The following is a 25,870-nucleotide window of genomic DNA, read 5'->3' on the forward strand; positions in this document are numbered from 1 at the left end:
TGTGTGTGTGTGTGTGTGTGTATGTCTGTGTGTGTGTGTGTGTGTGTGTGTGTGTATATGTCTGTGTGTGTATGTGTGTGTGTATATGTCTGTGTGTGTGTGTGTGTGTGTTTGTGTGTATATGTCTGTGTGTGTATGTGTGTATGTGTGTGTGTGTGTGTGTGTGTGTGTGTGTGTGTGTGTGTGTCTATGTGTACATGTCTGGCAGGGGATGGGATATCTCTGTACTAGTTTTCCTTGCAGACACCTAAGCATGTATATGTAATGCATTCATTAATTCACTTAAATGTGTGAACGCTGAAATCGATCAGTAACATCTTCCATGAAGGTCTAGAGAGGAGCTAATGACGAAGCGGATCCCAGCCCTAACCTGACACGCGTCCGGTCCAGTGTTTCAGTCTGAGGCTGCAGGGAAAATAACCGCTGCCCTACACATGCAAGTCAGGGCTCCCCCATCAGGGGCAACATCAGCAACCTCACATGAAAACACAGATCGATAGCTCTTCTGAGAAACACAAGAGCCGATCGATACGAGCCTCCATTCATTCAGCAGAGGAGACTCGCAGCTCAATAGGAATAAAGCAAAGAGATGAACGATTGCCCCGGCAACCTGTCTCTTTTAAATACAGCCGCAGCCAGCTTTTGTTTAGGGATGTCCTGAAATAGAGACGCAAAAAGTTTCCATCACAACTTTTTCCCCTGTCTACCGATCCCTTCCTTCCTCTTTCCTCACCTCTTTATTTACTCAATCTCACCATTTACATGTATTTGAATGGATCAATTCACATTATTTACTGTAGCTCATAAGCTAGTGTTTTAGTCTAAATAGAACCATGCATACTCGGTGTAAGGCGGAACTTCACAATTGTAATCAAAGCCCTAGCATAACCTTTAAGCATTCCTCTGGTCTGTGAAAAGAGCTACAGCAACATTCTCAAATTGGCTGCAGCTCCATCCTTGCTTACTTCCCTTTTCCAGCCAGTTTTTTTCCCCTTCACTTCCTCTCCTTTCCTCCCTCCCTCTTTCCTCTGTATCACTCTCACTCCCTCCATCTCTGCTCCCTCTCTCCCTGAATTTAACATGGACTCTGGTTGGCCTTGTTGTGAGGATGGCAAAACGGTCCATTAATAAATCATGACAGCATTCTTCATTCCTGCCTTTCTTGCTTTAACATGGGGTCAGAGCAGGTCACACTGTCAGATGCAAACATGCATTTTTACATGCATGCACGCTTGCAACACACACACACACACACACACACACACACACACACACACACACACAGAGTAACAAACTATAAACACCTTCACACCCCACTGCAAATATCCCTATTTGCTCTGAGTGGCTGTGTTAATGTCAAAGACAAGACATCACTGCAGTTGAACAGAGAGAGTAAAAGGCTGAGCCAGCACACCAGCACATGGATGTGTATGTTCAGATATGGGTACTCTAGACCTGCTTTACTATTGGCCTCTGTTAACTCACCCCTGTCGACTGCTATATTATATAACCCTTAGGAGAGTCTTTACAGAAACCATTTTCAGGAACGAAGGAAAAGCCTCTCCACCCCAACTCTCTTCCCCCTCTCTTTACTTTCTCTCCCTCTTTCTCTCTCCTCCTTGTTTTCTCTCTCTCTGTCTCTCTCTTCCCTGTCTGCTCTCTCTCTCTGTCAGCTACTGCCAGGAAACAAGCTCTGCTGGACATCCTGTCAGGTGGAACTAGCAGCAGACATCCTGATTAAAGCACATGTGTGTGCATGTGTGTGTGTGTGTGTGTGTGTGTGTGTGTGTGTGTGTGTGTGTGACAGTATGTCTTGGCTCATTTATGAAAGCATTATGTGCATATTGTTTGTGTGGGTCTTTGTGGCTAGTGTTGGGGTGTTTGTATTTGCCGTCTATTGGGTAAGGTTTCTCACCTATAGGGTTTGTCGTAGGAGTTGACTCCGGCGAAGGACTGACTCCTAGTGATGGACCGGGAAACAATTCGGCGCGAAGGCCGCACGGAGAGGGACATGGTGGACACAGCTCTGGAGGGACTCCCTGTAGAGACAACACAGGGGACAGGGGGGAAGGCATTAGAGGTCGCACTCATGGAGGGAGGGAAAACATTTGAGGTTACACCGTGGAAGTATTAGTCACAGCTGCTCAGTGGTTCAGAACCAGACATCACAGAGAACTAAATATATTTATTAATTAAACTGAGGAAGATGTTTCAAGGGCTTTGTCCTTGATCGAGAACTTATGTAACCTTTTTTATTTTCTTTCCTTTTTTCCAGGAAAGAACCCTTTAAAATCTCATTATACACTTTGGGCTCATCGCACCATGAGTCTATCGGAGGGAAAAGAAACTTCAGTGTCTCTTCCTTCAGTAAAAGTCCATGAGATTATAGAGCGCACAGACAGAAGCCTCTACAGACTAACAGCAATTATTTTACATCAAAGCACCCCACTAAGCCAGAGCACTTTCTGAAACCGTTACATAAGATTGAACATCAGAACCATTCCCTCGCTCTGACAGAAGATTGTTTTTCTCCTCATTCCTACCAGGGGCAGAGAGAAAAATAACATCCTGACGCACCAACCCCAACAACATGCCACAGGCCTGTCCCGTTCCTCCTGGCCTGACCATCTTTCTGTCCCAACAATCGGAGTGATCTGTTTGTACACAAGCGCACCCCGTAGCGACTGCTCTTGTGTTGATGGGTGCGGGTGCGGAGAGGAGCAGAGGAGCTTGGCAGCTAGCGAGGGGCACTGACGGGAATGGCGGAGGCTGTGACCTCCTCTGAAGAGCCCCAGCTCCAGGCCCTGAAGGTCAAACAAACGCTTCCTGCCCCATCTCCTCTCCCTCCTGCCCCCTCCTCCCTGCCTTTCCTCTACACAGAGCCATGATGGGGCGCTACCACCCACCCACACCCGTCTCTTTGGTGTCTCCAACAAGAGCACAGAGAATCCCACCCTCTTCCTGAGGGGTGTGTGTTGAATCACACAGAAACACACACACACACACACACACACACACACACAATCAGGATCAGATGATCCAGTCAAGGTGACAGCAAACACACACAAAAGTGTTGCTTCTCAGTCAGTAGGTATTGCACAGGTCTAAAATATGAGTGAGTGTGTGAAAAGCTGAGAAAACTGATAGAAGGGTGCTAGGAAGGACAGCAAAGCAGAGAAAGCAAGAGAGAGAGTGAGAGAGAGAGAAAGAGAGCACAAAAAAGAGAGAGAGAGAGAGAAAGAGCACAAAAAAGAGAGAGAGAGAGAGAGAAAAAGAGAGCACAAGAAAGAGAGAGAGAGAGAGAGAGTATGTACAGAAACATAGAAAGAAGGACAGTATCCTGTTTTCCCAAGACCAGATAATTCCTCAGTGCCTTGCCAGTGCAGCCAGAGTTCATTGTGAGTAATCGCTGCGGACGTCCTTATGACCTAATCTGGGGACGCAGTGGCAGAAGCAGAGGCTGAGCCTGGGACAGGGACTGTACAGCCCAACCTCCTGTTCACAACAGGCTCTTTTATAAACAAGGCCTGTCGCTGCAGCCTCGACCCACCCAGCTCACGTCCTTGGAATGCAGAGATTCTGCAATCTACCCATTGAAAGTCACTCGCACAGGGATCCATCCAACCAGGGATCCCACTTGCACAGGGATCCTCCAATAGGGATCCATCTGCCCTTAACATCCACTCAAACAGGGATCCACTTGTCCTTGGAACACACTGACACCGGGATCTGCCAGCCCTTGAAACACACTCACATTGGTATCCACAAACCAAAGGAAGGGACTCCAAGAAGGATTTACAACCCCGCCTACACCCGATGATCAGCTAGTCATACTAGTAATATTAAGCCTTGTAGTAGTAAAAACATAATATAATCATTAACAATAATAATAACAACAATACACATGGAATATGCAATACCAATAAAAAATAATATATTCAAAGTGTACGTAGAGATCAGTAGAGATAAAAATAAAAGGAAGGAATAAAAGAGAACTGAACCCGAGCTGTGTAACATGTATTAAACGCAGAAACACAGACATATAATGAGTTCAATAAAAAAGCTCAGGTCTCCCAGGTCAAACTAGGCAGTGCGGAAAACAGAGCACAGATCGGCAGCCAGAGTGCTCTGACCATCCTCAAAGGCATCAGACGGGTAACTCGAGACGTGTTGAAGGGATATTTCATTACTTATTACCAAAGGCCAGTTGGGTTTTCAGCTACATATTAGCACATAAGACATCAGTCAGAAGCCAAAGCTCAGATGTATATGAGAAGAAATGTGTGAGGATCAGATAAAAAAAAAAAAAAAAAAACGAATCCTTACCAGAACTCAACAAACCCACTGCAATAATATTGTCGTAACAACTGCCATAACAACACCACCACACACAACACACACAAACGGACATGCCCGCACACACCATGACCACACAAGCTCAAGTGTGTATGAACTGCTGTTTTGCATTAAGTGTGAATGGCGTCACTAGCCGCCCCTTAACCAGGGAGCTGCAGGGTATTTTGCCAGACAGCCGGGGTGGGTAGAAGACGTTCCAAGCATTTTAATGAACAGAACTACAAAAGCTATTTCTACTTTCCCTAAAATGGACCAAAAAAAGCACAGTCATCAAAAAAAAGGACAAAAATCTGGGCTGTTAGAAAGTTTTCATAATGTGAAATCTGATGCGCTAGGCAAACTTCCTGAGGTCAATACCCTGTAGCTAACATGTAGCAATTGCAGAGAGTGCGCTTTTTTGTCCTGCTAATCGCCTCAGTCAACATGGCTTAAAATAATTGTGTCTTTTTGTTTTGGATCAACAGAGATACGCGGCTCCTTGGATACACTGATGGCACCACCGCTGACTTGAGGAAGTGAGCCACGGTTTATTTATAAAAGCTGTCAGGGTGGAGTGGTGACAGGAAACCCAGTCATGCACCGTTACTTGCATCCCTCTCCCAACACCTCGCTTGCAGCAATGACAACACCTCACAACCCCACAATGGGCCGTCTGGCCAGAGAACAAGGCCTTTCTCTGCCCTGTAACCATGGATGGCGGAGCATACCAACTAGCTCAAGCGGGGGGGTGGTGGTGGGGGGGGGGTGGTGGAGAGGCGTTCCATACAGATACCACCTCCACAACCAGAGAGCTTCCATCCGTGTGTGTGTGTGTGTGTGTGTGTGTGTGTGTGTGTGTGTGTGTGTGTGTTGGACTGGATGGAGGCTGAGAGAGGCCCTGCTGACCCCTTCACCACATCCCTATGCCCCCCCCTACACACACACCAACTCCAACCTACCCTACCCGAGCTCTCCTGATCTCATTCACCGCACCCAATCCTCTCTTCCTGATTCTCCACCACCCCTCCAGGCAAAACAGGCTTCAGCCGGTCTCAACAAACACAGCTCCCTGGTGAGTCCGGACACAGGGCCCCATCCCACAGCTATACGCCAAGGCACCAAATGCTGCACCCATCCCATTCCACCCCATTTCTTCCAAGCTTGCTCTTGGCGGTCAATTAATATTTCATTAGTCTTAATCAAAGACCCAAGGATTCCAAATGCAGAAATGTGGGCTAAAGCCCTTACCGGGTTTTCATCAGTGTCATAATTAGATGTTGGCCGTCATAAAAGATGAATGTTCAGTCAATCTGGGGGGGGGGGATATTTAATCACATCCGCAAGATCCTCATTTACCCCCCACTTGATCAATTAGTGGCCTTTAATTGAGTTGTAAAGCCTTGTTGAAGCTCAGCAGCCGCCCGGCTTACTGAACAAACTCATCAGGCGCTGAGCACATGGCACAGGAAACGCCTCAATCCTGTAGGAAGCTGCATGGAGCTTTTTCTTTCCTCCTTTCTCTAACACCGCTCAGGAAGACTGTCTAGAGAAATAAAAACATCTGGAGCAGCCGAGAGAGACTCTTACACAGCGGTCTCTCTCTCTCTCTCTCTCTCTCTCCCCCCCTCCCCCTCGCCTGTTGACATAACCTATTTTTTCCTTCATCACCATGAGAGATGTCCAGACTGAAAGGGGAAAAAATGAACTCTCTTCGTCAAAACAGAAAACAGAATTGACAATGTAAGTGAGAGAGAGAGAGAGAAAGAGAAAGAGAAAGAGAGAGAGAGAAAGAGAAAGAGAAAGAGAAAGAGAGAGAGAGAGAGAGAGAGAGAGAGAGAGAGAGAGAGAGAGAGAGAGAGAGAGAGAGAAAGAGAGTGAGAGAGAGAGAGACATAACCAAAGCAACAAAGGAGAGCTGTCAGCAGTCCTGTACGTCATTGCTGTAAATGCTGCTAACTGTTTTGCCTGCCATCAAAAACACCGACCTTCGCTAGAGTCCCCGTCCACCCGTGAGTCGCCAGGGAAACAGGACACGGGCAAGTGACACATCCCCCTCCTCTCTCCTGCCCTGTGCAGTTCAGCTCAGTTCAGTTTAGACAGGGGCCTTTCAGTCGCCCGTCGCCTCAGCCTCGAGTCCAGAGCAGTCGGTCAGTTACCCCCTACACACCGGAGCTGAGTCAATGGTACTGCCAGGCTGGGCCCGCAGTCGTGCCCCCCTCCCTAACACCACAACCTCCCCCGCCCCCACCTGACCCCCCCCCCACCCACCCACCAGAAGTGTAATGAGCAACCACACCCCCTTCTTTGGTCAGCACTGGGGCTCTCCTACCTGTCCACGAGGAGGTGGGTCCACTGAGGGATTTAGTCCAGCCAGGATCACACAAGGTGTGAAGAACAAACGTTGAGCAATGTAACGAGAAAGAAAGAATGAATGATTTGGAGGGAGAGATTGAGAGAGAGAAAGACAGAAAAAAAGAGAGAGAGCGTTACATGAGTGGGCACGCACTCCGGGTGAGGGTTAAAGCATTTCCACAGGCTTCCATTGGGCGAGCGTGTGGTCAGAGTGGGTCAGAAGCCTGTGGACGGGTATGTGGGCATTGTTTGGCTCCCTTGGCCTCGTTCCAGGACCATTCTAGAACACAAAGCACTGGGGGCAGCAGGGTGTGGCCATGGTGGCCTCTTACTACCCACAAGCCAGCCCCTCTCACATGCTCACAAACAAACCCAATGCTCCAGCACCCCTCCTCACACACAAACACACTCCACAGCTGTGTGGCTGACATATGTGGGGTACTGTAATGCATGAACATGGCCATTGTGGTGAGCATAACCTCACAGGATGCAGCACAGCAGCAAGCTCTAGACGCTGAAGCTGCCTGCCATTTCACCTCAGGCTAGAACACTTGTTCCAATGTGGCACTCTGGCACTCCATATGCTGTGGTTAAATGGGACGTTTAGTTCATGGGGTTTTAGCTACACATTGATTTTAGGAGGGGGGGGGGGGGGGGGGTGAAGATCAATAGTGATAGGGTGCCAGTACTCAAAGAAAGGAAGAAAGAGAAAGGGAGGGGGGGGGGGGGGGAGTCAGTCACCCTGTTTGAATTCCAGTCATGACAGAGACGCATGTGGCAGGGGGTTGTCTACTGTTCACTCTCATGGGGGCACAAGTCAGATATTAGCAGCAGGAGAGGTACTGGCCTCAGACTGAATATTAAGCCAGTCTACGCCAAGGATATATTGGACAAACAGCCAGGGGGCAGACAACAGAGTAGGGAGGTCACCAAGTTCACTTTCCGACTCCATAATTTGAAAAACACAGCGGTAAGCACATACTGACAAATTACACTTCAGTACGACTAGCAAAAATAATAATGACGGATTTACGCTAACCAATAAAGTAACTAAATATAGACGAACTGAGAGTAATAATCTAGTGAAATGGGACAAAGGGAAATAAAAAGCTCTTCTTTGTTTCCCCTCTGTTCCTTATCTTGAAAGGTAAGGAGTTCTTGTGGTAATTAGGACGTAGAGTCGTTAAAAAAGCACACCTGCAGCCCCCCCAACTTAAATATAGATGCTCTCTCAGGATGCTTCCTGTCCACCTAAGCAGGAAGTGACCCGCATGGGGCTCAAGAGGTTATGTGACTGGTGTGGAAACCCCTGAAGCTGCTGGCGACAGCAGCTCCCCACAGCATGCCCTTCCTTCCATTCTCTCGGAGACCAGCTGAAGAAAGCAACACACTCATCATGTTCACCCCCACACCCTCCTCAAAGTGTCCACACACACACACACACACACACACACACACACACACACACACACACACACACACACACACACACAGTAGCCAGCAATACATTGCCCTGGACTTTCCAAAAGGGCCCGCACCCCTTGGCATTCTTTGGCTGTGAGTGGATGCACTGGGTTTGTTTGTCTCCTTACTAAACATCATAACACCTACACACTCTCACAATCTTTATAAAGAATCACCAGGAATGATCAAGATCAGAATGTTCCATCCTCAAAAGAAGTTCTTTGAATCCTCCTGAGAGACACAAAGAGCCCCTCACATGGAGGGTTTTCTGTATTGAGCCATTTGTTGATATTCCTGGGGCATATGCAAAGAAATTGTACATTAAGATAAATTATGTCTCAAGGAGCTGTGTCTCAACAGCCTGTGGTAGTCACAAGGCTATAATTACAATAAAAGGTAATATATAAAATTGGCAGCAAGACCTGAATGCCCTATCTGAATGACCATACCGCATCCGATCAGTCATCTTGAAGGCCCTGGAACCCTTCTTCCCAGTGAGAGAGAACTGTGAACCGAAACACTCAACAACAACAACAACAACAGCTAGCTGGTTGAACAGCTTCTACAACAACAGCTAGCTGGTTTACATCAACCCAAACACACACACAGCTCTTATTTTTGGCCCACCACCACCCCCCCCCCTCTTCGGAGGACAACTTTATTTTTATTTAAGTAACATATTTTTCAAGTGCAAATACAATTGTCCTACCTCAACCATTTATGTGACCCTGGAATCGTATCATATAGCACCACGTGAATTGATACTTGAATAAAACACATGAAACGCAATAAGGTAACGTAGACAAGTGAGACGGATAGACAGACAGATAGACAGACACACAGTCAGACACGCAGACAGACAGACAGACACGTAGACAGACAGACACACAGATAGACAGTGGGACAGGACGATGACAGAGCTGACAGGATGGGACTCAGTTCTTTGTAATTGAATAGAAAGGTCTGTGAGTGGTCATGGTAAAGGGCTTTGGTAACATGCTATGTTTGGGTGTTGCTAGTGTGTGTCTATATGTAAAGTGGTGAATGTAGGGGGGAAAGGAGGAAATAAGGTTAAATAAAATAAATAAATGAAGTTTATTAACACACACAGCTCTTAGATGATGTTGGAGAATCATCAGGACAGCCTGTTGACAACTCCCTACTAAGGAGGTCCAGAGAAACACAACCTAAGTACTGATGACTGAAAGGAAAACCTAAGGGAAACATATAGCCTGCCAACCATTCCACTCCACACTCAGAACCACAGCCCCTCAAAGTCCCCTGAGACAGGGCCAACGCCAACACAGGAGCTCCCAATCGAGGGGGTTTAGTGATGGGCTGTGTTTTGGGTTTAAAAGGCTGTAGGCTAGAAACTTCTGTGAGGGGAAACTCTGTGTGTGTGTGTGTGTGTGTGTGTGTGTGTGTGGGTGTCTTCAGCCTTCCCTCCCTTAGTTCTAACTTCAGCCTTGACAAACATGGGTTGAACAAACTCTGAGCAGAGGAATTCACACTTAGGGAGAAAGAGAAAGACGAGAGAAGAAAGAGAGAAGAGCAAGAGGAAGACAGAGTGACCGAAAGGAGAGTGAATTAAGAAAATATTATTTTTTGGAAACACTGAAAACCAAGAGGGCGATGCAGACGGTCACACAAAAACAGAGATAACCTTTCTGTAAAGGAATGGGAAACACACCCTTTGGGAAAGCCAAAGTGAGAGAAGCTAACCCTTTAAACAAAGAACCTTGCACAAAACGTTTCACTATCTGACCCAGAAACAACACAAACCAGATATGAGCCAAGGGAAACAGTACAGTTACAAGACTGTCCTAAGATAAACATTGTGTTTAGAGAGTGCACAACAATATATAAACAAAAACCAGAGTCTACAAATCAACAGTAAGAAGTCTGATAATGCTACGCCCACAAGTATCAGAAAACAATGGCAACCAGCCCTATCTCTACTAGTACAGGAAAACACTACAAAGAGCAGCAGAGTAAAGGTAGTCAAGGAGCTGACACGCATTTAGTCAGGTGTGTCAAAGGTTAAAAGGTACCTCCATATCCACTGTACATGTTGGCCAGTAATTTCAGCTCGCCTCTCCTCCCCGCAAGACTTGACCTCAGTGAGAAATACTTTCAGCTCTTTCGGAGCCTCTTCAAAGGGCAGAGCGAAAACCACAAGACTACCAGTGTCTCCTTGACTGGCTACATCCACTGGCAGCCTCCCCTCCCTCATACACATACAGAGAGAGAGAGAGAGAGAGAGAGAGAGAGAGAGAGAGAGAGAGAGAGAGAGAGAGAGAGAGAGAGAGAGAGAGAGAGAGAAGCGGAGGCGCTGCCAGGAAATGGGAAGGCGGTCTCCTTCTCCGCAGCTCTTGTCCTCCTCCACCTCCTCCTCTCGCTGGTTTCCTCTCCACTTCCCACTCTGACATCACACGCTTCCTGCCTCTCCCTCTTCCAAGCAAGGCCCAGCGCATTGCTTCCTCATGATAAGTTAAAAGGCCGTTAAACACTTAACATTTCAGCTATATATGTACCTTGGACACATGGACACGGATAAATATTGCTGTCTCTATTGTGCAAGAAGAAGGGTTAAGACAATCAGGGCTCTTATTTAGGAGACATGACGTGAAACTGTGACTCAGAAAGTGAGATGACTAACTTGCTTATTAGTTTTGGAAGCATTGCAATATAAGCTTTCAGGTGCAATCAAAGGAAACATCTCTAACCCTGATTCACCGACCCAAGTCATAATATTATGTCTATTGTAGGGCCGGGTGATATGACTTTAAATCAGAAGGAATAAGACTGAACACAACATAGTATTTGTTTTAAGGGGGCCATTCAGAAGACACACATTGGAAAAAGTATTAACCAATTAATTGACATGAGCAAGGTCAAGTTGACAAGAGGCTCTAAATGTCAGTTGTGATAGATTTTTTATTAATTGCCCAGCCCTGGTCTACTAGAAAACAAAAGGTAAAATGAAGTGGACATGGCAGAGGTGTCCTCCCTGTCTGACCTCTGCAATTGCAATAGTCCTCACCCCAAGTCCTGCCCAAGTGTGTGTCCCCACAAATCTTATGTCCAATTCTGGTTGTATACTGTACCTGTTCTGTCCACAAAAGCCAAGAACCAGAGAGAACTGCTTCAAAATCAGTAGCCTACTCTATCAAAGTAACCCAGATCTCAAAGTGTTAGCTATAATACTTTATGTGGGCCTAACTGAAATTTACTCTATTATGACTGGCTGAATCCAGAGCCTCTCTAGGGCTCTGGATGAATCGTGTTCAATGTCATTGTAAACCCAGCACAACCCCAAACGTTGACCACATTTCGTTCTATATTACTGCGCTACCACAAATTTATACAAAAAATAGAGTTGCTGCGTTTCGACGTTGCTTGGCAACCATTCTGATAGAGGGAATACATTTCTTGGTGAAGAATGATTATCAATTCATAAATCATTACATATCTCATTGCCGTTCCTTTATTTTGCAAAATCTAGCCAGATACGTGGAAACCGTTTTATTAGTAAAGTGAGTAATAAGCCATTCGAGTCCATAGGTTACAGTGATTTTAGAACAGCATGTCGTGCCTAACAACACCTGTTAGCTGTATTAAAATCACTGTAACCTATGGCCTCTCGGGGCTTATTGCTTAATTAACATGCTACGTGGAAGGCATGAATTTGTTCTCCTTTCAAACTAATAGTGTTGTGAAAGTGAGGCAAATCAACAATGGTAAGCTGCCAATGTTCTTAAAGTTCAGCCATGACAAAAAGTGAGAGAATGGATGAGAGCTACAGACAGAGGGAGAGCCATAACTGTAAGCAGTAAATCTTCATGGCTGAGGTTCACCACTGGGAATGAATGGGCGGACAGGCGTGAGGTTGGTAAGGGGACGAGGAGGGCAAGATGGATGGCATGGGGTTGGCACGAGGATGGTTCAGACACTGGGGCATCTCACATAGGGTCAACTGGCGTTGAAATCAAGCCTGAGGACCTTGCTAGTTCATTTCTCAATGGCAAAGTAAGCTTACCCAGGGGCAAAACTGATCTTTAATATCTTCAAAACCAACCAACCCACCACACACACACACACACACACACACACACACACACACGTAACCCCCCTCTACGTTTCCTCACTCTCTAATACACTCTCGAGAGGGGATCTGAAAGCACATGTTTATTCAGCAATTATATCAACCCAGGCTTTCTTCTGTGGGCATGCAGATTGCAGTGGGGATTAAGTTTTAATGACTTTCATGAGTTCCCCCCATCCAACTGCAGTGCTCCAGGACTTGCATGCACAGGAAGACATTTTGTGTTATTTCCTTCTACAGTGCACTCTCGCTCACACACACACACAGTCCCCAGTCACACTGCTAGAGAGAGACAATCTGCAAATGAGCACTGACGCGGCCGAACTCAGCTTTATCCCTGGCTGCGGTTTTATTAGAAATTATAGTGGCAGAGACAGATAGACAGAGTGTGGAGACTGATGCTGATCTGGGAGGACAGACACTGGCTCAGGTCCTGGTCAGCCAGCTGCCTCGCTGATTAGGAGCCCGTCAGGGTGACTGAGGACGGCAGCCGAGTTGAGCCGCTCGGCCTGAATCAAAATTACGGCTTGTTAGCATGATCTCTCTATTAGAATCACGTGTGTGTGTGTGTGTGTGTGTGTGTGTGTGTGTGTGTGTGTGTGTGTGTGTGTGTGTGTGTGTGTGTGTGTGTGTCTCTCTTACACTCCAAACACAGTCAAATCCCCCAAACAGGATGGATAAACACAAGACTGCAAAGCCAACAGCTACTTACACAACAAATACAAACAGGAAAACACGCAGACACACAGACATACAAACACACACACACACAGACAGGTTAGTGTTGAATCCAAGGAGTATTACAGCTCTAGACGCCACGCCTACACTTCCCCCTCACCAGACACAGTGACATATGACACACACACATTTGCCTGTATGCAAATACGCTAACAAAAAAAAAAAGAGCCCTTAACAACAGGGCATTTCCATGGCCGCGGCCATCACTGGCACAGGACTATTCAGTCAGTGGGCTAGCAGGGTGGGCACTTGGGCTAATCTGCAGGGCCATGGTTAATCATTCTTCAGATGATCTGCCTTCATAGCTAATGTGATGTTCTGCTTCTTTCTTTTTTTCCCCTCTCTTTTTTATTAGGAAGCACACTGCAGTCTTGCTCCTTGTCTGGGACATTACCACTGAACTGCGAGTTGAAGGAGGGCCGAGGGAGATTTCTGTCTGGTGGACGTGACTGCGCAAAGACGGCTCGATTAGCAGAGCTGAGAAAGGCCAATACCCTACCACCCTCTGTGTGTGTGTGTGTGTGTGTGTGTGTGTGTGTGTGTGTGTGTGTGTGTGTGTGTGTGTGTGTGTCAGAAACTCTAGATCAGGTCAATGGCATTTTGACAAGCAAGCCAGGCGGCAGCTTTTTGGCAGGTACTATACTCACACATAACAACTAGCACACAACAATCCAAATTTCCTTGTGTGATTCCCTGTGTGCAATTGGTTGTTACGCAGCACACAGACTATGTGCTTTTTAAGAGTAAAACCTTTTGCCGGCTTTTCATACGGAAAAATACCAGTCATGCAGGCTTTTCTTTCTCCCTCTCTCTCTCTCTCTTCTCGGTCTCCAGGCAGAAAGATAGTATTGCCCTGAGGGGCAGAGAAAGGGTTTCAGTCAGGCGAGAAAAAGAGAGTGTGACAAAAAGAGAGAGAGGTCTCAGATAGTGTGTGTGTGTGTGTGTGTGTATGTGTATATATGTGTGTATGTGTGTGTGTGTGTGTGTGTGTGTGTGTGTGTGGTAGGTAAAATGAGAGAGAAAGATAGGAGGTGTGACAACAGACATGCCAGTGCCAGCCATGACCTCTGACCCTGCCTGGGTGGATGCTGTGATAAAGTGGAGGAGAAGAGGATAAGCAGGTCAGGCGGAGGAGGAGGAAGAGGAAGAGGAGGCGTCGGGGCAGGGCAGGGTGGGGTGGGGTGGGGTGGGGCGGCTGGTGTCCCGGGGTGGGAGGGTGGGCAGAGCGAGGATTTAAGGGGAGCAGTTGTCCTCTGAGCCCTGAGCTCTTATCTCCCAGGAAGCAGCTGGCCAGATCAGGCGAGGCCAGTACAGGGCAGGGACAGACGGCCAGGGACCAGGGACCAGAGGCCGAGCAGGGACCAACCGGTGCCTCTGCACCTGTGTCTCTCTTGCACACACACACACACACACACACACACACACACACACGTTCATGTACGTGCACATGTGCACGCGCATGCATGCACATGCCCACACACACAGCTTTACCAAAACTACAGTGCAATGAATGAATGATACTGAAAAAACACATACATTAACACTAGCCTAATTATTAAAAAAGTAATAAGCACATTTACACACACACACACACACACAGCAATCACACAGACTATAATTTAGAAGAACATACAAACATTCAGACTAACGACCAACCACATATATCAGAGTAAGAATAAGCACCCTTCAGAAACCCAAACACACTCTCCCACTCTTTGACTTTCATATCCAACAGTCACAAACAGAGCTGAAACAGGTGCGCTCAGATATTGCTTCCTCTGCTATCGCTAGCTTCATCTCCCGCATGGCTGAGATGCTTGTATGTCCGCAACGGTTTTATCTTCACATTTCTCACATGCCGCTCTCCTCTTCCTCACTTTCATTCCCTCCGCCTCCCTGACCAGCTGCGCTGTGCATTCCACCCGCCACATTTGACCAGAAGAAGGTCCACACATATAAAGTATGTGGCAGTTGAATGTTATCAGTAAGGCAACACTGACAAGCATTTCAGCAGAGCGGTTGCGGAGTCGCATAAAGCATGTTTAAACTAACGATTACTACATGTCTGTGTAATGGCTTTGTATGTTTGGTCTGCTTGTGGTCGGCAAGGCGACACTGCGGCTTTTATGCTGCTATTTCGGGGCTAATTTTTCCACAGAGAATGCCGTGGTGGCAGTTTTATTGGAATCATATGTGCGTGCTGTGCTGTGCTGTGTTGCATGAGAGGCTTGAGGCTTTACAGCAACGGATGACTGTGTGGGACAGATGACTACACACACAGAAGCCGCGTGAGAGAAGGAGTGTGTTGCTAAAGACAGGACAATAGGCTAAGTACAGACATCTGGACCAATAACCTGAGCAGCAGGTGAATGAGCCCTTCTCGTTGCAAGCACCAACACACACAAAACACACACACACACACACACGTTATTTAGTTTGTCACGTATGGTTTTGGTACTTCTACAGGAAGTGCAAGGAAATAAAACACCCATTGGAGAGGTGAGTGTGCTGAAATCCTGTAAGTGGTGGGCAGATCATTCCTCATTCATGGTATACAGTTGTGAACATAAGAGCAGTTCTCTTACACACTGACAGACACAAGATATACACGTACACACACAAGCCCACTCACACATAAACACTGAAAGGCACAGCCTAGCACACACGCACACACACGGAAACTAACAACATGTACACATACACAAGCACACACACACAGCTCCTGTGGTGCACAGCAGAGGACACATAGCACCCATAACTGGCATTCCACTGCCATACAGCCCCACAGCACAGCAGAGCCCCACTCCATCTCCCAAAGGCTGCAGTCTCACACGAAAACAAGTTCTATAAGAGCAACAGCTTAGGCAAGGCCGGTTTCACTCTTCTGACCTACCATCTATGCATACCTGAAAGGAGAAAAATATTCAAAGGTTGATTTAAAGGTGTGTGTGTGTGTGTGTGTGTGTGTGTGTGTGTGTTTACACATGATAAAACTCTTTCCAGATTGCAGGTAACAAAATGTCGGTCACAGTTATTGTCGTGATGGCTGCCATTTAATTTCCAACATCTCTTCTTACGGGTGATGGCACCAATTCTTTTAAAATATCATTTGATGGTGTCATTTAATTTATGGGAAGATTCTTGAGGTGGTCAAATATTATTTTATGCAGCATCTATAGATTGCAATTTCATGACTTTCATTCAAGTCCTCATAATGCACCCCCAGTCTACTGCCCTCCGTCCCATAAAGTTGAGTTTGAGTGGAGTGGAGTGGCTATAACGGTCATCTGTTGATGTATATGAGGTGCAGTGCTGTATGGAAATGTCTTGAGCGGAGTTATGCGGGGTCTGGTCTCGCCAGGTCCAATCTCCCCCGAAAAACCCATCTCCTAACGAGGCCTATAAAAGCCTGTGATTAACGAGCCACCAACAGGCTCTCGGGTTCCTGCAGCGGCTGCCTGCGCTCTGATAAGGGAAAGAATTAGGAAAGGACAGAGCAGAGAGAGAGAGAGAGAGAGAGAGAGAGAGAGAGAGAGAGAGAGAGAGAGAGAGAGAGAGAGAGAGAGAGAAAGAGGGAGAGGGAGAGAAGGATGGACAGAAAGAAGTAGCAGGAAGTGAGAGATAGAGCGAGGAAGGAAGAATAGAGAGTGATAAGAAGAGCAAGCCTACGGAAGCGAAATGAACAGAAAGAGAAGAGAAAGAGAGAGAACGAGGGAAGAAAAGGGTGATTGAGAAAAGTGGTCCCACTGCAGTCCTATCACGACTTTATTTACTGCTCCACATTGGAGTCGCTGAGTGCAGGAGGCTCACCAGTCTGTGGTGTGGAACTTATTTCCAGCTCAATGACCCAGGCCCCCCGCTGAGCAGAGCGGGAATGATTATATAAGCGCTTTTCTCCCCCCCTCCCCTCCTCATCAGAGATGCACCCCACCAGTCTTAATGCCAGCCCGGTTTCATTTATGATATCATACATAATCTCTTTTTCTCTCTAAGACACGTTAAGCCACTTTGATGGCACGATAACCATATGCCGCACTATTTAGATAATTATATGGGTATATCTCAGTGAAATATCTGAAAGGGCAGTATTAAAAAACAGCTACACCTTTAACAGGGGACAGTTTCATTACAAAGGATGCTAGACTGGTCACTTGGGGAAATCAAAACCCTCCACCAAATGTCACACAGCTCTCTAAATCACCAGCATCTGACTAACTTCCACCTAATACAGTACAGCAAAAGCAAAGGCACAACACACCAATGGAAGCTTGTCCCAAATAAAACCCGTTTTTCACGGCACCACTCTGAACAGGAGCTCTGAGGGGTTCCAGTTCTCCTCGTCTTGCACAGGCTGATGTCAGGCTGACCGAGCACAGTGAGCGTCCTGGACCCCCGTCAACTCAAGACTTCCTGTTTAATCCCCAGCTGGCCTCTAATAGGCTTACGTGTCACTTGATGCTGCCCCACTAGGCTGCTGCTCCGCTGTGCTGCGTCGTGCCCAGTGCACACACGGGCCCCAAGGCTCTAGGACGCTAATGGCCACCCATTCAAATAAAATAAGGATATATATCGCTTGTGCATGTCTGAAACATTCCCTGCTGAAAAAAAAACAGCTTAACCAGCTAAAGGTGGTTTGCTGGTTGACCAGCTTGTTAACCAGCTTGTTTGACCACCCTATGATGGTTGACCTGCTAGACCAGCAAAACTCTTGCGAAAACATACCTTCAGCTGGTTTTCCCAGCTTATGATGGTAATTCAGCTGGTTTTGCTTGTCGTACCACCTCAAGCTGGTCATTTTAGCTGGTGTTGCTGGTCTATAGTGCTGGTTTAACTGGCCATGCCAGCTTATGTTGGTCATTCTAGCAAACCAGCATGACCATCTTGCACCAGCTGTATCCCACAAGACAGGCTGGTCACACCAGCATGACCAGCTTCCTCAGATGGTCATGCCAGTATATCCAGCTGGTGGCCCAACCAGCTACACCAGCAAAGACCAGCAAGAGCTGGAAGAAAACCAGCAAAGACGAGCTAAAACCAGCTAAAACCAGCTACCAGCATCTAGCTGTTTTTTTTTTCTGCAAAGATTTTTCTTGAAACAACAAACAAACAAACAAACAAACAAACAAACAAACAAACTATGTTAGTGGACGTACACAAACTGATGATAGGATCATAATCCTAATCAAAACAAACTGGAAAAAAATTATGAATGCAATATTGTACCCCTTGGGACCGTTCAGGTGACAAAGTGTCTCTTCATTATTAGAGTAATTAAATATTGAATGTGCTGTGGTGTGACTGTGGTTACGTTGGCCATTGATTTATATGAATTAAACAGCATATTTATGGCACCAGTCAGTGCAAATGCAGTATGAACAAATGCCAGTGATTAATTTGACTTCTTTTTAAATGGAGTTGCCCTCAAGTCAGTTTCGAGTCTAATGTTTTGCAGATAATTGCCCACCTGTACACTAATATTGTACAAATGTACTACAGCAAGAGCAGCCTCTTCTATTCAAATAATAGGCTGCCAGTGTTGTCAGAAAAATGACTTAAAGCTTTTGGGATCAATATGTGCTTGTGTTTGTAAATAAAACAAAAATAATGGTGGCTGGACTGCTTGTTACAAGATTATTTTTTCTGCAATGGGCAAAAAGCTCATAAGTCCTCAACAATGAATCCTGATGCTGCACGGTTCTCCCCACCACATAACCCTTGCGGAGATATCGTCATCGTGTTGCTGTGAGCAGCTTGGCTAGCCTTAATCTTGGAAAGTGTAATTGGATGGCGAGGGTCTTTGAAGGGGAAGAGGTCAGGTCACTGATCTGGTCAGAAATACCAGGGGTTAAAAGGAACCTCGTGTGGGAGAAAGGTGCTTGACTTCAGCTGTATTGCATAGGACTACTGACTAGAAATAGCCTGAGTCATGATTCAGGTCACAGGTCACCCCTCTTACTCATTGGTTTATATGGGTGTATCCTTGCCTGTGATTTTCTTGAGTGTTTGCTTACACTTTGCTAAAATATGAGGTTCTATCTCCAAGTAAGTATCTATGCAGTTGAGGCTTTTAATAATGCCTGTGTTTGAAGTTAAGTGAGGACACGGGACTAACGAAAACCATTCTCCACACAGGTCTCTTCTACAGCTTGTCCAACTTCCATAAACATTAGGCAGTGTCTCTTGGCCCGTGGACTGCTAGTGATGGCCAGAGCAACCCTTTGTATGAGGAAGTGAGATCAGATGAGAGATCTATCCATTTCCCTGTTTACACAAAGCCGCAGACACATTAGAGGCCACGGGGCGAACCTCGGGGCCAACATCTGACTCGACCATTAGTGCAATTAGTCCCCCACTGGGCTGTGGCTGGCCGGCCAGTGGGCGCAGTCTGTGGCCCTAACAGGAGCACATGGCCGGATTAGGCTATCTGTGGGTAACGCCTCCTCAAGTGCGTGTCTGAACTTAAACAATCTCCTGGCAGAACTAGCGCCAGGCCTTGCCCCGACCCATCCACCTGTTCCACTGGCTCAGCTAACCGCTCACTGGTTGCGGCATGTGTTTCATCATGGCAACCGCTCTGCTGTCTTACTCTTACACTCAAATGCATACATGGACAAACACAGGCACAATAAATCAGTTTAAAAATAAATAAATAAACAAACATATAAATAAATGAAACAGAAGGAAATGGCGACCCACCACAGTATGGTCTATTCACAACACTCAACTTTCAACTTATTTTAACAGCCTTCTTATCCTGATCCTTTTCCATCTTTTTAAACACTTCCCCTCAGGGAGATAGTTGAGACAATTTGTCAGATAAATAGATAATTTGTACCCAGTTTGCAGAGTTTGAAGTAGTCAGTGATACATGGTAGACTATATTTATATCTCTCATTGTAATTGGTTTGTTATAGTTTTAAACAGTTGTCTGCCTCTTTTTTGACAACATTAGCAGGCTAACTGATTTAGCAGATATTGCCTTTGTGTGGATGCAGCTGTGGATTGGCCGTTAGCTTTTTTATCTGCCAGCTGATGACTGTACTAACAGTTGGCCAGTTAAATGAGTTGGAGATTTCCAGGACGAAGCATGAATCCCAGTATCACAGGTCATTATCAGCAGGTTGCCGGTTTGAATGCAAGACATCAGGTTAAGCAGGGGTGAAAGTAGTTTTTATTTCTTGGTGGTACTATGATATAGTTATAATGCGCGCGCCAAAATTTTCACTTAGCCTAATTATTTATTATTTGTTTATTTACTGTATTATAGTCTACTTATCAAGCATTCACAAGGACTTCTTATCACTCTAGTATCACTCTTTAACCCACCTGTATCTGTTGATTATGAATAAATTGCAAACACTTAATTTCAACATTTATTTATTTATTTATGTTTTAGCTGAATAGTTGAAACAGAACAGTGGAACAGAACAGAAAAGGTAAAACACTTAAAATAAATTCCAAAGAGGCTTGAAGTAGCTGTCCTCATCTGCTTGACGACTAGCCATGCCTTGGGTTGAATGAGCAGCTCTCCTTCCTTTGCCAAGCCAAGTCTTCACATAAGGAAGGCCATCCCACTGCTTTCTGTTTCATTGCTGTGGTCTTTTTTAAAAACATAACATTTTTTTCTCTGCATTTTCTTTGTATAGTTTCTACTTGTCCTCTCTACTTGAATCTCTCTCGAAGCGTTGTGGTTTTCTGTTGGTATGTTTGGATTATTTTTTCCCACGAACGTGATGGGACGTTTGAATAAGTGCGTGGAATGTTTGAATAAGTGCGTGCGTTCTTTTGTGTTCAGTGCACGTGTGTTTTCAGTGCTTTGGTAGCCTAGTTACTCTGATCGCTCCCACTTCCATTTCTATTTTTTTATATAGGCTACTGTATATCATGAAACACGTTTCTTTGAGTAATCATGCCTTTTTATTTGGGAGACTGCAACATACTTCTGTCCGCTAAAACACGTTCATTATTGCTGCGCAAGATCTGGTTAAGCTGTACACGCGCTGTCTGTCTCGTGTCTCTCCAGCGAAACATTGCACACATAAAACCAGAATAGGCTATTGAAACATCAACATATTTTTCTTTAGCCTGTATGTTTTTTTTATTTGGGAGACTTTCCAAGAAACGTCAAAAACACTTTGGATACCAGTGCACATTGGCGCAATTACTGTAGGCTACTGTAGCCTACGCGCGCTATAGCTTGCTCGTTGTCTGTCCAGCTGCACGGGAGGTTTAGACACAATTCAGATACAGTTCAGAACGATGTATATTAAATATATTTTTGGGCAGTATTACAAAACTGGTGAAACATGTTGCTTCTGGTAATTTGACATTAGCAGTTGTGTTGTCATGCTGAAAGTGCAATATTTTTCAGAGACAGTATAGTTTTCTTTCCGGTAAGGCGTACCCTCTCCAAATATTTTAGTGGCAGGGGCGGAGCTTGAGGGGGTGCGGGGGGTGCGCCACGCCCCCGGCCCGGGACCCGCAGGGGCCGAGAAGCCCCTGGCTGCAGATTGCAGATCGGGACTGGGCTCAATGTGGGGCGGAGCGCAACGTTGAGCTCAGCCCACCTTCAGCACGTCTTCTCACACTGACAATGTCCGTAGGGCCTACCTTGTTTCCTACTGTCCAAGTTATATAAAGCATTTTCTCAACTGCAAGAGGAAAAAACACGGAGGTTGACGCTTGTTAGGCTAACAGTAGGTCCTACTGGGTAGGGTAGCCTATAATGCGTAGGGGAGAACTGGTATCAAGTGGACCAAAATAAGCATAAAGGTGAGCTATCATAACACTGTGACATATGGTCTGCAATGGCTAATGCAATAAATTAGCTTTAACAGTCATACATTTGGACTTTTTTGTTGATTTTATATAAAAAAAACAGAAGCTCTTTGTTTAAGCCAGCAGGATTCAAGATTTAAGAGCTGTTACATTCATGACGCTATACTGTTACAACTGTACCGCACTTTTTTATGGCTGCGTTAAGGTTGTGAAGTAGGCCTACATGCCGCTGTTAATTAAAAACATGCACATAAACAATAGGCTAGGTGTAAAATATTGAATAAAATGTTCTGCTGTATGACTGGCTTTATTTTAACTCTCATATTGAACTTTACGAGGTGCAAATTTACAAAATTGGATCGTCTCCTACAGGCGTCAATGAGAGAACACTTAAACTTACATGATTTTGGTTTCGATTTTCTAATTGGAGTAAGTCTTTGTGACAACACGTCATGATACATTTGATAATGTTTGATCGCTGTTTTGGTATGAAGCATCTTTTACGTAGCCTAATGAATGCGCTCTAGAAAGTGAAAGTAGCCTAACCTAGGCCTATATGCGCTCTGTGTCTGAGCTGTATGTGCACGTCCGCAATTGATTACGTTCCTCAAACACATCAATCCCATGGTATTTTTTGCCCTAAAATGCATGAAACATGCAAGTTCAAAATCCCGCCAGTAGCCACGTTACATCTCCGTTTCATATTTGCCTAGGCTACTAGTCTACAATAAATGAATTGTACGAACTCAACTGACAACAGGTATATCTACTGATTCGGTCATTGCGACTACAGAATACAGACTACAGAATACAGTACAACAAACTTTCTGTCTTTCTGAAGTTTATTTTTGTATTCCGGGGTACAGTTAACCTGACCCTAGCCAGATGAATTTCGCTCCGCCTAGCTCCACTCATCCATCTGGAACCGATCCATTGAAGTGTTGCTTCGTAAGACTGGGCCTAATCAAAAAATGCTTGCATATGATTGAATAAGCCACTTGTCCGTCATCTATTGACGTGCTACTTCAACCACTCACATCGAAGCCAACCCGTGACGCTAATAACAGTGTCACAGTCGCTTCTATGTCACATCTATGAAACTCCCGCCCTGCGTCCTGATTGCTGAACCATAAAGTCGGTTGCAGAAATCACTCTCAATGGAAGAGGTCCCAGATGGATGTGAGTGAAGCTAGGCGGAGCTATAGCGGAACGAAATTCATCTGGCTAGGGTCAGGCTAGGGTACAGTAGCCTAATTGCCTAATGTCTTGACAATAGTTTTTCTTACCGGCTTGCTGTTTAAACCAGTGTTTCTCAAACTTTTTTTTTGGGGACCCACTTTTTAAAAATGACAGACTATTGCGACCCAACTCGTGACTGTGGTAGTTAACAAACTAAACTGACTGCGCCACTCTGAACTTTCCTGCCAGGTTTATGACGCAAACCGCTACATCTCGGCTCTGGCATTGCCTAAACTCATCGTGTGGGAAATCAGGTTATCTGTCAATGTTGGGCTTTGAAAGTAAGGGATATTTGCTCAGTAGGCTAATAGTAGGCTACATTTTGTAACATTTATAGAGAAACCGAGGGGAAGTTAAATTAGAAATTAGAATCGTTGGAAATTGAAAACACATACAAAAAAATATTCGGGGCTTTTAAAAAGAGATTCGGGGCTTGAGCCCGCCAATGCAACCACCCAGCAGTAACTTCTGCATTCAGTGAGATTTGCACCGCCCTAATTTTATTTTTGACTCTTGCCGTCACCGTTGCAACCTCTGAGCGCTCATTCTCCAAGTTAATGATCATTAAAAAAACACTTGAGAAGCACAGTGGGACAGGAGAGACTGAGTGGACTTGCCATGTTGTCCATAGAGAATGAGAGAGCAAAGAAAATGGACATACACAGAGCATCGTGGACGAGTTCGCGGAGCGCAAGGCTCGTCGTATGCCCTTCAAATAGTGCTGCGTATTATTGTTGTTTTATTATTAGGGGTCATGTAGCCTAATATTTTTGTTGTTGTTCTCTTGGTTACACTTCATGTACGTTCGATGGACTTCAAAATGACATAGTTGCTCTCCGTGGCGCTGACGCTTGTAAGACCCGCTGTTGCGGGCATGTGTAGCCTATGTTGTAAAATTATGTTATGATGAGTTTAATAAAGGGCCCGGTCATGTGCCCCGCCCCCGGCCCTGACTTGTTCCGCCACTGTTTAGTGGTATCCCGTACCGGCCAGTACCGGCTTACTTTCACCCCTGAGGTTAAGCCACCTGGTCTATTCGTATGACGTCCTAATGTAGTGGATGAAAACGTCACTAGGTTCTAATTATGAAGATTGTAAGATAATTATCAATAAACATCATCAGTACATCAGAACTTTTCTTTTAGGTCTTTCCTTAACCTACAATTTGAGAAAGACTTCCTTCAGAGTTAAAGGACACTTACCCATTGTAACAGAAGCTTGCTTTAAAAAACCTTTCCTTCTGTGTTTGTTCATTGACCGCCATGTCCTTGCATTTTCCTCTGGCGTATCATTTTCAACGCAGAAAACGGCTAATGAAAGTGCCCTCTCTCTACAATGTCCTTGTTCACACTGCGCACACAAAATAAAAAGGATATCTGTACCCTCAAAAAATGTAGGCAATCAGGCTGTGCACAGTTTCATGTATGATCATGTAATACTCCCGACTACCCAGCCTGTGTGTTTTATACGCCCTTTTACTAGGATGAAGTTGGGCAGAACTGGCATTCACTTCCTGGTCTGGAAAACTCACAAATCAGCAGGCACAAACAGAAACCTATTAGGCAATTGGGGCCGCAAGAAATCACTCACAGATTCCTCCTCAGGCCATTCTCAGTTAACTCCCATTTGTGGGCAAACCACCTGACTGGTCACAAGCCCCCGTCAGCTCAGCGTCTTGCCTCAGGAGAGAGAGGCTCTTGCGAGAGCTTCACTCGGAACGAGGAGCAGCCAGCAATGTGACCAACGTTTAACCTGGCCCTGAGGGACGATGACGTTAAGAAGAAAAAAAACATCAAAAAGAAAAAAGACAAAAAAATGACACCCCTTGAAGCATAAACAAATACCTTATGTATCACATCATCATGACACAACAGCCAACAAAGCATTTACAGTCACCTTGGTATGATCACAAGGTGTTGACTTTTCTCTTTTGAACCATGTGTTACATACATATTAGCGTTGAAGCATCAAAGGGAATTGTTGTGTGACGACTCACCAGTGGATCACTGTGTTTTAGACTTTAGCAAACGCCTCGTTCTCGCTCTCCTTCACCCTCTCCTCCAGTGCAGGCCTCGGTAAGCTGATTACACAAGGCAGCTCGGCTGTTGCCACCGACCACAGCACTTGCCATGACACGCAGGTATCTGTTTGTGTCCCACTGGCCCAGTCACACGAAACGAACAAAGCTACGGGGAAGGAGGCTACGGGGGGGAAGTGTAACACCCCCAAATGAGAAGTTTACCACATGTGAAACGGTACATCTCTTTACCCGTTGGGACTGATGGGCTTACGCTGCATAGACATACTGGGTTTCAGGGTCGACATACCCGTTTGTATGAAAGGGACCTTCCCATGAAGCAACACTGCACACTGAGCTGGTTATCAAGACAATAATCTTCTGCTCATGCCTGTAAACAAATTAACGGAATAACATTAACCCATCCCAAGGCGGCTTTAAAATCCCTGACTGCGGTGTAAACCTTAATGCCGTGCTACTCATTTCACAGCCTGAAAGCATCATATAATTGCATGAAACTTCCCAAGCCACAAGGTCACTATGTGCATGTATGGGGGCACGCAGAGAAGAAAGAACTATGCATTTCATCTGTGTTTATGTGACCCTTCAAAATGCACACACCATTAGCCAAGACAGATGCACATGCAACCTTCTTGAGCATGTGTGCGCCATAATGTATTCTTAGCGCTGTGTGCAGGGCTGCGGTTTTAAGCCGGCACTGAGACTTCGTGCCGTGCACCCTGGGAAAGAGTGAGTCACTCGCTGCTGCAGCTGCGGCCCAGGCCCCCGTCCTCTCGGCACTGAGTGAGGACTTAAGCGTACTACATACTCGCCGCACCCGAC

The 25,870-nt window shown here is 45.7% G+C and overlaps 1 protein-coding gene across 4 annotated transcripts in view; it reads right to left on the reverse strand.

Annotated features, from left to right (window-relative positions):
* Positions 1–25,870, reverse strand: part of ripor1 (RHO family interacting cell polarization regulator 1) — a 72,376-nt gene that overhangs the window by 24,667 nt on the left and 21,839 nt on the right. For 2 of the 4 annotated variants that reach the window (XM_042108736.1, XM_042108735.1), the window contains exon 2: positions 1,916–2,039. In XM_042108736.1, the coding sequence (XP_041964670.1) occupies positions 1,916–2,013 (98 nt within the window). In that variant the 5' untranslated portion in view covers positions 2,014–2,039. Of the gene's footprint in view, positions 1–1,915; positions 2,040–10,201; positions 10,367–24,212; positions 24,506–25,870 lie in introns of those variants that run through there. The other 2 variants (XM_042108733.1, XM_042108734.1) reach the window with 2 other exon arrangements.

The sequence above is a fragment of the Alosa sapidissima genome, chromosome 11, assembly GCF_018492685.1.
Source record: "Alosa sapidissima isolate fAloSap1 chromosome 11, fAloSap1.pri, whole genome shotgun sequence".
NCBI classification, from domain to species: Eukaryota; Metazoa; Chordata; class Actinopteri; order Clupeiformes; family Clupeidae; genus Alosa; species Alosa sapidissima.